Here is a 12574-nt window from a genome sequence, read left to right on the forward strand (position 1 = left end):
CATATGTGTCCAGTTTAAGGGTATTACACAGAAACACACCATAATAACAAGAATCAAATATGTACTTTATTCATTTACATTAATTGTCATAATGTACATCATTCTGATTGGAGCTAAGGACATACACTGTCTAACAGAAAGGCTACCATGTTTCTACTAGAGATGCTTTTGGTGTCTTAGTGGGTGTTGATTCTAAAGTCATGAAGTAGGTGGCAAGGCTACCATGTGTCTCATTGACTACATTATAACATTGTATGCACTTTTTACAGGTTCTGTTTTAATAAAATTCACAGTTATTGATAAAAAAATTTAAAATACCTTAAATGTTTGCATATAATATGGTCAAATACTTCAGATACTATATACTATTTTGCAGATGATTAGAATTGTCTATTCTTGTGATGCTTTGTTTGATAGTTGATTCTCGTGACCATTTGTTGCACTAGGTAACATAGTGGGGTTATCTTACATTTTCTAAGAATCAGTTCCTCTCACAGGAAGGTTTCATCATTTTTCTTTTTTTTTTTTTTAAATTGTTTACAGCAATAGTTCTTGGGATGAATGGTAATCGTGCTTTAGCAGAAGATTCTGCTGATAGTGGAACTGGAAATGACATAGGAGATGCCAACTTAACTGCTTTGCGCAAAATAGAGGATGGATCTGTGGTATCAAATTCACATACATCTAAGTGGAGGATTTTTACAGACAATGGGAGGGATTTATTTCTTCAAGCACGTATTTGGACTTCTTGTACTCAGTTTCTATTTTTCTAAGTGCATTTACAATCTGATTGGCTGCATATGTTATTGATTGGCTTCCTTTATTCCTTCCAGGGAAAACTAGAGGAAGCTGAAAAGTACTTTTTGTCAGCACTAGAAGAAGCTAAACAAGGCTTTGGCGTTCGGGATCCTCATGTGGCATCAGCCTGCAACAATCTGGTGGGTGGGATGGAAATGTACTTGTTCCTTTATACTATTTTCATTTTTTTGATTAATAACTGGAATTCATTAGATTAAAAGAGTTTAGATACAACACTCCAGAGAGATAAACAGGCTTAACTCTCTCCAGGAAGATAACAAAAAAGAAAAAGTTACAGAACAAACCAAAACATTTGATCCCTTCACACCCCTTGCTTTTCCAAAGCACAAATGCATTTGCTGTTCTCTTGACCCACTGAAACTTGATTTCCAATCCTCTAGTTAGCCATTTAATCTCCCTCCTCTCATTAGCAAATTTCCAAAGTCCACTACTTTCTTGTAACCAACTCAAGACCAGTTTTGAATCCCCTTCAATGACTAACTTTTGTATATTCAATTCCTTAGACTTTCATATACCCTCCACTACTGCATAGACATCAGCTTTAGGAGTCTCCAACCCCAATGGGACCTGAATACAAAGTGAGCACCTTCCCATCCTCATCTCTAACAACCCCTCCTACACATGGACCTGGATTTCCCTCACTACTTCTATCAAACTTTACCTTTATAAGTCCACTTCCTGGTGGTGACCACACAGGACAAGCTAAAGAGTGAGCAGGAGCAGAATTTGCCACCTCCAGCCAGCTATTCAACAACATATCCATCGAAAAAATATTCACAAACAGGTCCAAGGATTTCAGCCAGTGCACCACCTTCACTATTACTACTTCAATAAGGCTTTCTTTATTTCTTTCAACTTCAGAAAAAATCCTGGCATTCCTTTCCTCCCAAAGAGTCTAGCAAAGAACAGGCATCTCACATCTCTCCATTATCCTTCCCCTTTTGTCTGGCCAACCAAAGACCGAGTTGCTAAACAAACTTTGAATGTTTGGCAGTGGGGTCCACCTACAACCAAAAGAGGAAAGAAACCATTCCTAAAGATCAGCAACAAAGGGGTAAGAAACTAATAAGTGCTAGGAGCCTTCACCATTAGCCTTGCAAAGAATTTACCAATTCGGAGATAAGCCTTTTTCTTTAGAGTATGTCACAAGTATTGCATCTTCCAAGGAACGCTTTCCAACAAAAGGCTCCAATCCTTGGAGGAATCGGTTCACCCCAAACATCTTTAACTGGAAGGTTTTGTGCAAATAGATTGGATGAAGGCAGTAGAGACTTGAAGAAGGAGGCACAAGAGAAGGTTCCAGAGGGAGTTAGGGTCCACTCTCCATAGTCTCTTATCCCTCTCAGAGGGATCCAACACCGCTCGGTCTAAGATCTAACCTAGACTCATGAAATTTTCAACCTCTACATCCCTTAAGCCTCTTCTAATCCCCAAATCCCAATCAAATCTAAAATTAGACTAAGGAGGAACTAAAAAACTGGACACAACGTCACAACCTTGCCCTTAAATTGGGAGAGTAAAAACAAGGAAGGAAATTGGTCTTTCAAAGGTATCTCACCCAGTCAAATTTGCACCCAAAACTTTACTTGATTCTCAGAGCAAAGGTCATACTTGATGTGTTGCTAAAAGGAAGGAAGAATGGCGTGTATAGGTTTCCAAGGAGAGGCACCAGCAGACCTTGCCAAAGTCCTAGTGTCCCAACCATCATTTGCCTGACCATGATACTTAAAAGCTTCTCCAAATGCCTACTCCTAGAGAGTAGTTCTCAATTCACCCTATGGTCCTTCCTCTCCTCCCTTGGTTCCCACAAGAAGTTTCTCATAAGCTTCTCCAAATGCCTACTTATCTTCATTGGGATCCTAAAAACTGAGAAGTAATACACAAACAAACTAGCTAGTGTAGACTTAATCAATTATGGGGCTCCAAAAGCTCTCTTTCCATCCTTAAGGGCATCCCTAAATAGTTCAGTGGCCATTGAGACATTGTACAGCCCAAAGCTTCAACCCTCTCCAATATAGCTCTTTCTTCCATATTGATCCCCATCACACAACTCTTATTGAAGTTCACCTTCATATTTGACATTTGTTAAACACTTGAATCACCAACTTCAAGTTTTCGGCCCATCCCACATCCTCCCCCTTATAGAATAGAATTGTATCATCAACAAACTATAAGTGGGTGATAGGAATGTTGTCTTTTCCAACTCTCCTCCCCTCACAAGACTTCTCGAACATGCTTTGTCAATTAGCCTCCCCAACACTTCAGTGATCAAGGTGAAAAGGAACGGAGAGAGGGGGTCCCCCCTTTCCTAATTCCCCTAATAGCCAGGAAGTGGTCCACTACCTTTCCATTTACTAGTATGGAGTAATGACAAATCTCTATACAACCCAGGATCCATTTACACCATTTCTCCCCAAAACCAACGCAATCCAACACTTGCATAAAAAAAAACCAATCAACTATAATCGTATATCGTAAGCCTTCTCTAAATCCAACTTGCACACAATCCCTTTCCTCCTTGTTCTTTGCATATCCTCCACACACTCATTGGCAATTAGAATTTGATCCATAAGTGGTCCTTCCAAGGGAGGATCCCTTGAAAGCACCCCATGATGGGGGCATAGTAACATTTTGGAGGATTGAAATGGTGGAGCCCTTGGAAGGATTTGTTTCTCACTTTCCTTAAAATTCAAGAATGTGGATGATGGGTTTACTTGAATGTTTATGAATATCTACGGACCCAATAGGTATAGAGAAAGAAGTGAAATGTGGGAAGAACTTTAATGTTGGTCCCATCATCCACATTCCTACCCAACATAGTTTGTTCACCTGGTCCAATTTACAAATTCCCCCTAGTTGCTCAAAGTTGGATATATGTATTTTCACTCTAGATTGGGAAGAACATTGGAATGGATCGGGTCCAATTTACAAATTCCCCCTAGTTGCTCAAAGTTGGATATATGTATTTTCACTCTAGATTGGGAGGAACATTGGAATGGATCGGTGTCAAGAGCTATATCGCAAGTTACTTCTGACCATTGCCAGGTTAGCTTTGGAACCAAAGACTTTTCGAGTGGCACAAAACATTTTAGGTTTGAGAATATGTGGCTTACACTCCCTAATGTCCCTTTGTGTGCTTTATTTGGTCTTGGTTCTCCTCTCTCTTTGGTTGCAGATGGACTCCCCACCTGAGTGTGGTAAGCCTCTTTGATCCATCTTTTTGTAGGCAACCAAAGGTGCATAGAAGGAGGGACTATGTGGAGAGCCACAAGAGCAGCTGTGCTATGGTCATTATGGGAGGAAAGAAACAATAGGATCTTCAAAGGTGTATTTAGATAATTAGATCCAAAGAAGAGGTAGTGGAAGGAGTAACCATTAAGGTCATCCATTGGTTGAAATCATGTGATCTGTTTAAGAATTTCTTAGCTGAAGGCATTTATTGAAATTGGGGTGCTGTGGCAGCTACAACTCCATCCAAACCTGTGGTACAGGAAATTTGGTACCGACCTATATAACAAAGGGTAAAATTGAACTTTGAGTGGAAATCTTGGCTCTACATCAAGGAGTAAGAATGGCCAAACAGTTGGGGCTACACCAAATTGAGATAGAGGGGGACTGTAAATTGGTAATTGAGTGGATGCAATCAGGACATCTGGGAATTTGGCAACATAGACACATGATAAGTGGAATTTTAAGCATAACAAGGGAGGTGGGTATTTGTTTTAAGTGGGTAAGGAGACCAGTAAATGGTTTAGCTGATACCTTAGCAAAACAAGGGACTGTAAGGGAGAGTTTGTATTGGGCAGTGCTGTAATTTCATCATTTCATGTCTGTTGGCCCAACCTCTTCTACTAGGGGTTGTCTATAATTCAGAATTTTAAACCTCTTTAAGGAAGATACTGTTTCTGATAAAAGAAAAAGATAGAGGAATGTGGGGATCTGAAATGCAAGGTGTATGGTGGAAAGGTGTAAAATATCATAGGAAGCTACAAAGGCTTAAATGTGAAGCGGAAGAGTGGAAAAGAGACCATTTTGGAAGAATAGAGGAGAGCAAATTATTGGTAACTTCTCAAATTGAGAATTTGGATGCCAAGGAAAGTCATGGTTCAATAAATGAGGAAGATAAACTCTAAGATGGTCGTTGAGAAAAGAATTGGAAGAAATTTTGTTGAGGGAAGAAATCAGTTGGAGACATAAATCGAGGCACCTGTGGATCAAAGAGGGGGATGGGAATACTAAATTTTTCCATGCACTTGCTAACAGAAGAAGAAAAAATTTTGTAGAGAAACTGGACGTAAATGGAGAAACTCTGGTTGATCAAGAAGAGATTGCTAATTATTTTGTGGCTCATTTCAAATCAGTTTTTAAAAGACAAGAGGATGTAGGTTCTACTCAGGAAGGATTGGATCGGCCAAGACTAAGTCTGGTTTGGCAAGAGTGTTGGAAAGGGATTTTGATTTGGAGGAGATAAGGTGAGCTGTCTTTCCAATGGATAGATCTAAAGCTCTGGGACTGGATGGTTTCACTATTGGCTCCTTTATCAAGATTTTTGGGAGATAATTAAAACGGACTGTTGGGCAGTCTTTGAGGAGTTTGCTAGGGAACACTTTATTAGTCCGGGATTAAATCCAACTTTCCTAGCCTTAATCCCAAATAAGGGAGGTGCCAATCAACCGAGAGGTTTGAAACCAATTAGCTTGGTAACAAGCATTTATAAAATCTTTGGCCAAAGTGTTGCCTTTAAGATTAAAGCTAGTCCTTCCTGGTTTGATAAGTCATGCCCAAGGGATGTTCATTAATGGTACATAGATCACAGATAAAGTTTTGATAGCTAATGAATGCATGGAGGATTTTAAAAAAGGGAAAAAGAAAGGTTTTGTGTGTAATTTGGACTTGGAGAAAGCTTATGATATGGTTGATTGGTCTTTCCTCTTGGACACAGAGAAAATTTTTGGGTTTGGAGAGAGATGGTGTGGATGGATAAAAGGATGTATGAAGACATGTCATTATTCAGTCCTAGTTAATGGAGTGGTTAGAGACTTTTTCCCAGCAACTAGAGGTTTGAGGCAAGGGGATTCCCTTTCTCCTTTCCTATTTACCTTGGTAGCTGAGGTGTTCAGTAGTCTTATCGTAAGAGCTAATAGCTTGGTACTTTTTAAAGGATGGAGGGTTGGGAGAGAAGCATGGTTGTTGCACATTTGTAGTTTTCTAATGATACAATTATTTTTTGTGAGTGTTGAGTAATTTGAAGCAGATGATCAAACTATTTGAATTTGTCTCTAAGTTGAAGATCAATTTTGAAAAGAGTTGCATAGTGGGATTGAACTTGGGAGAGGAGTAGATGGCTGGGGTTGCCTTAGGTTGTCCTATCGCTGGGTGGCCTTTGAAATTTCTAGGCATGTCTCTAGGAGCCAACCCACAGGAAGGAAGCTTTTTGAGCCTAATTCTTGAAAGACGTGCCAAGAAACTATTTGCTTGGAAGAGGAATTATGTGTCTCTAGGGGGTCGTATTACTTTGATCAAGTCTACCGTAGCAAACCTTCCAGTTTTCTTCCTCTCAGTATTCAAGATGCCACAATGGGAGGTAATGAAAGTAGAGAAGATCATGAGGGAGTTCTTGTGGGAGTCTAGTGAGGAAGGAAAGATCACCTAGTGAGATGGGGTCTAGTTTGTAGAAGTAAGGAGCAAGGGGGTTTGGGGTTAGGCAATATAGGGAAGAAGAATGAAGCTTTATTTGGTAAATGGCTATGGAGATGCCCATTAGCGAGAGAGAGAGAGAGGCTTTGGCATAAGGTGGTGGGAAGTATTCATGGTTATGTAGGAAATGGTTGGGATGCTGGAGTGTCTCGATGGGCTACTTTAAATTTTCCGTGGAAGGCTATTCCTGTTTATGGTATCCTTCCCCAACTTCTCATCCTTATCAGGTATGATGTGTTTACTGGTGATAGGTTTCACTTTTGGGAAGACACCTGGATTGGTATTTCCACCCTTAAGGACCTTTATCCATCTTTGTATTCCCCGTCTCTTCCTTTTTAAAAGCGAACCCATTCAAACTTTTGTTTCTATCTCTTAGTCCTCTGGCTTCAGTTGGAATTTAGGTTTCAGAAGAGATCTAAGAGACTCTGAACTTAATCACAATGCTTTTCTACTCAAAACCTCGGGCTCTGTTTGTTTGGATTTTTCTAAACCTGATGCTAGAATTTGGACTCCCAATTCTCTGATCTTTTTTCTTGTGCCTCTTTTTTCTCTCAGTTGTGCTTAGTCCCTAACCCTCAGCCTTTCTTTCGGAAGGAAGTCTGGTCTAAGCCCATTCCCCCTAAGGTTGGAGCCCTTTGTTTTTTTTTAATCAGTAAAAGTGATTTTGATTAAGAAAATGATATGAGAATTAGTACAGAAATTGAGTAGCCTCGACTACCCCATTATCCTTTGTTGGGAAGTCTCTCGTGTAAAATTAAACACTATGGCTACCTTGCAAAATAAAAAGCCCAATCTTTACATCTCTCCAAGCTGGTGTTTCCTTTGCAAAGAAAATGGAGAGAGCTGTTACCATCTTCTGATTTCTTGCCCCTTTTTTGTATATCTTTGGGAAAAAATTTTGGTGTTTCTGGGTGTAGGTGGATGGTGCCTCTGCAAATTGGGGGGGAGGGGGCTTTTCGACCCTACGACTCTTAGGTGGCCTTAAGAGAAGAGGAGTTTTATGGAGATGTGTTAGGGCTGCTTTGGTATGGACGGTTTGGGAGGAAAAAAATAACAGGGTTTTTAATGATAAAGAAAGGGATGTAGCTACTGTTTGGGAATGTCTGCTAATAAGGGCTATTAACTGGGCCAAAACTTTGGATTTATTCTCACTTTTTTCTTTTGATGACATGGAGAAACTGGGAATCTGTTGCAAACTCTTCCTTGGTTAAGGAAAGACCTGTTGTAGACTGGAAGAAGGCTTCATAAAGCTCAACTTTGATGGCAGCAGCCTTGGCAACCCTGGACCTTCTGGTATTGGGGTTATATTTAGGAATGAAGAGGGACAGATTGTTGCCTTATTCTCTGGCCCAATTGGAGTGGGTGATGTGGTTTGTGCAGAGGTGCAAGCTGCTATACAGGAGCACAAATTGATAAAGAGTTGAACCTTGGGAGGTTGATCATTAAAGATGACTCTAAAGTGGTAACTGGGTGGCTAAAACAACCGGAGACAGTAGCTTGGTCTTTTAGGGGAGAGGGGAGGAGATTCAAGTGGCTTACTTCTAATCTCACAGTGAGAGTTAAGTGGGAGGGAAGGTTGGCAAATGGGCTGGCTGACCTACTAGCTAAGCAAGGGGTAAACAGGGATCACTTATTCTGGGCTCAATTGTAATTTTATTCATATTTTAAGGCAGCAACCTGTGCCTTCTGGGAGAACTCTGTTTTGTATCCACTTGTCAATTTACTTTATTTATTCATCTTAATAAAATACTCCTTGATTCATCAAAAAAAAAAAAAAAACTATCAAAAGAATGTTGGCCAGTGGAGGATTTATTGAGTTCTTTCTATCCTCTTTTCTTTTCTTTTTTTTTTTTTTTGATCAATAACAAGAAACTTTATTAAAGATATGAAACTATGTGAAGCTTAGGTACAAAGGGGAGGTAAAAAGACTTAACTCCCCACCAAAGAATACAAGGAAAATTCAAAAATTAGCCCAAAAAGTCGAAACCCTATCCACCCCTTGCTTTACTAACCCATCAGCAAAAGAATTAGCAGTCCTTTTCACCCAGTTGTAATGAACCACAATATCCCTACTCAGCCAGTTAAATTTATTCTTCTCATTGTTATAACTCCATAATTCGCTGCCTCCCTCCTTTAGCCACTTAATCACCACCTCCGAGTCACCTTCAACAACCAAACATCTAATGTTCAACTCCGTTGCTCTTTGGATACTTTCTAGGGCTGCAAGGATCTCAGCCCTAAGAGAGTCTCCTTCCCCAATTGGGCCTGAGAACATAGCAATAATAGTCCCCGCCTCATTCCTGAATACTCTCCCAATCCCAGAAGGCCCAGGGTTCCTTATACAACTACCATCAAAATTCAATTCATTCCTGAATACTCCATCCTCTTTTCTTTTTCACCCTTGATAAACAACATAATTTTTTTTTGAAGATTTGATAAACGACATGTCATTAACTAGGAGGAGAAACCTTCCACGATTTTTGCATGTTTCTCATTGATTTGGCTAGAAATTGGTAAGCTATTGCCAATTCTTCTTCTGCTGAACTGAGAGAAAGGATCTCTTGGAGGTAGCCTTTCTCTATCTCTTATTATGATGCACTTTTTTTTTTATTTTTTATTTATTTTTTATCAAGATGAACTTTGATGGCTGCAGTATGGGTAACCCTGGGACTGCGATGTCAGGTTTTGGAGGTGTGTTTAGATATGAGAAGGGAAAGGCATTGGCCTTTATACTCACGACCTATTCGTCGTGGAAACTCTACGAGGACAGATCTGAAGGAAATTTTAAATGGGCTAAGGTTGGGAAAAACTTTAAGGTATAAAAACATCATATGGATCAATTATCAAAAAAAAAAAAAATTCATATGGATCTAGAGTTAGGTTTTGGGAAGATGAGTGGATTGGAATAGGGAAACTATGTGATGCTTGTCCAAGGTTATACAGGTTGACTGAACAGATGTCACAGTTGAACAGTGTTATGATTGGAGAGGGGAGCAGATGATTTGGAACCCAAAATTTAGAAGACCTTTACTTGATGAAGAAGTGGAAGAGTGTATTCTGCTGTTGGAAAAATTAGAAGGCATCTGTGTTTCTATGTCCACGGGAGATGGTCTTTGGCGGAAAGTGTGTAAAGATGGAAGGTTCTCAGTGAATTCATTTTACAAGGCGCTAGTAAGAGATAGTTTGGAGTCGGGTCAGTAAAAAGGTCTGTGGGTTAACCTGGTGCCCCTCCAAGGGTGGAGGCCTTTACGTGGTAGCTCATGACAGCATTCTCACCACTGATTACCTGAAGATTAAAGGATTTAATTTGGCAAGCTACCGTTATTTATGCAACATGGAAGAGGAGACAGTTCTTCATTTGTTCTTCTCCAGTAATGTGGCAAACTTTATTTGGAAGTACTACTTGTTCTGAGTGAGTGTTGTCCAATCTTCATCTCCAGCAGAAATCTTCTCCAAATGGCCAAAACTCAGAGGAAGCAAGAAAACTTGAATCCTGTGGAGCTGTATCCCATTTGTAGTTTGTTGGTCACTTTGGAATGAGAGGAATGGAAGAGTATTCGAGGATAAGTCTTAAGAGCATGGATCTTCTGGTAGCAGCAGTGGGTAAACTTGTAACGGATTGGATTCTACCTCTTCCAGACTTTGATCAAGTGGACAGAGCTGATCTGTTAGAGAATTTCTGGAGTACTCTTGATGTGCATCCTTGTAATGATGATTTATTTTCAGTTTGAGTCATTTAACCTGTGGATTGGTATGCGAACATGACAACCAACTGATCTGTAATGTACCTTTTTTTCAGTTCAATGATTTTTTATTTATCCCTAAAAAGAGATGGTTATTAGCAACAAAGTTGGTGGCTACATTTTAGTGGGTTCTGAGTTGTGAACAGGACAGATCTGTTTTGGGGGGAGGTTCCAAGGGGAACCTAATGTAAGAACTTATGCAGTACATTTTGTTTTTGATTAGTACCTTTTGTTTTTACTGTTCCACAAAAAAAAAAAAAAACTTGGAAGGTGAAGGAACCTATAAAGGATTATAAGAGGCTGCAAAAAAAAAAAAAAAAGCAGTGCCACAACTGAAACCAGCAGAACTAACCCCTATGTAAAGGATGTATTAAGAAGAGAAAAAACAGTATGCCACTAAACATTAGTTTTTGATTAGTACCATTCAACTAGACATTAAAAGTACCACCTCCCAAAATGTGGAATGACCAAGTTCCAGCAACTTAAAACACCACACTACATTGCCAAATCTTATCAAGATACCCACAAAAAATATATATTTTTTTATCAGAAACGGTAAAGATATCCACAAAACATCCAGAAAAGGGTACCCCCTTTAAGTCAATTGGAGTCTTCTATTGTTACCACTCCTTGTCATATAACATTTAACAAATTTGAAAAATGGTCAGAGGACAGATATGTGGACAATTTCCCAATCTGCAATCTTTTGTGGGGTTTGGAAGGAGAGGAACAGGAAATCATTTGAGGGGAAGGAAAGAGTGCTTCCAAAGATTTGCACAGATATATGGCAAGGAGTGGTAATTGATATTTTGTGGGGTTTGGAAGGAGAGGAACAGAAAATCATTTGAGGGGAAGGCAAGAGATATATGTTCAAATCTTAATAAGAAACAAGATCAAGAATATTTATAAAGATAAATGTGATCCTTTTACCAAATAAAATGTGATCCTTCATGTGCTTTGGAGGTGCACTGGGGCTGCCATCCTATGGAGCATTTAGTTGGAAAGAAATAACAGAATATTTAATGATACACAGAATGGCCCTGGTGTAGCCATTGTGAATATCAAGTTGAAGGTGTTCCATTGGATCAATACTTTAGAAACATTTAAAGATTACTTGTCAGATGATATCCTTAGAAATTGGCCGCAGATAGCAGACTCTTCTTCATCTTCAAAGACAACTCAGAGGTGTTCATGGAATCTACTGCAGTGTAATTGGATCAAAATGAGCATGGATGGATGTAGTAGAGGCATTCCAGTTCCCTTGGTGTTGGGGGAGTTTTCAGAACCAGAGGGACTATACTTGCATTCTATTCAGGCCCTCAAGGAGAGGCAGACTCAATCACAGCAGAGTTGATGGAAATACTAACAGAATTTAAGATTGGTCAAAGCTGCCAACTTCAGGAATATATTTATCAATAGAAGGTGATTCCAAGGTGGTTATACACTGGTTGAATGGTGAGATGACAGTGGTATGGAGGTTCAGATATGCTTTCAGGGATATTCAAGTCCTAATGTCTGAATTGAATTTAAGATTGGCCAAAGCTGCCCTATTCATTTATTAGACTTTTGTACACTGTTGTGTTTTTCATAACCTATTTTGTATTTTGGTTGAGACTCTTATGCTCATCTATTAGGCTTGGTTATGATGTTGTCTTTGCATGTCATTAGATTCTGCAACGAACTCCTGACCATCTGATTATTAAAGTAAAAGAAACAGAGGTCGCCTTCATGTTTTGAGTGACCATTTAATTTGGACCTTTCAGATCAAAAGTATAATACTTCTGACTAAAAAGATCCCAATCAAATCCAAATTATGGTAATTTAAGCAACAGTTTGCACTGGGTTATTATAGCCAAAATTTCCCAAGTTTCAACCAAATCTTTATTATGGCATTTTGATGAGGGTGATGTAGCTGTGTTATGATTGGTAGGGAATATTGAAAGTTTTAATAGGGATGAAATCTTCTTGAAGAGAAGCCAAGTTGAACCTTGGCTTTTAGACAATATGAACTCAACGAGAACTTCATGGATGTGAGTTTTATGGTATCGTATGCAAAGTGAAAGTGATTAGCATTAGCTAGGGAAATTGACACAGGAAAATATCAAATTCCAAAGAATATCTCCATTGCTAGATTTGTAGTTTTGGGCAAGTGGTCTATGGACTCTGTGTTGTTATCTTTCAGCACTATTAGCTTGCCAAGCCATCGGATTTAGACCTCTTTGCGGACCAGGATTTAGGCCTGACTTTACGTTGTATCAGGCTCGGGCTTTGGGCCGGGCCCATTCAAATTTTGTCTAGGCCAAGCTCAAGCCTGG

At 39.4% G+C, this 12574-nt stretch overlaps 1 protein-coding gene across 14 annotated transcripts in view; it reads left to right on the plus strand.

Moving 5' to 3' along the window:
- The window catches only part of LOC148855239 (Tetratricopeptide repeat (TPR)-like superfamily protein), an 86931-nt gene that overhangs the window by 7413 nt on the left and 66944 nt on the right, over positions 1-12574 (plus strand). For all 14 annotated transcript variants that reach the window (XR_016095099.1, XR_016095100.1, XM_088941929.1 and 11 more), the window contains 2 exons: positions 544-731; positions 834-938. Coding sequence is in view for 12 of the 14 variants with exons in the window: in XM_088941929.1 (XP_088798055.1) it covers positions 544-731; positions 834-938 (293 nt within the window). In the remaining 2 variants the exon portion in view is untranslated. The remainder of the gene's footprint in view (positions 1-543; positions 732-833; positions 939-12574) is intronic.

The sequence above is a fragment of the Nelumbo lutea genome, chromosome 4, assembly GCF_056320005.1.
Source record: "Nelumbo lutea isolate HS-2025 chromosome 4, American lotus-T2T, whole genome shotgun sequence".
NCBI lineage: Eukaryota > Viridiplantae > Streptophyta > Magnoliopsida > Proteales > Nelumbonaceae > Nelumbo > Nelumbo lutea.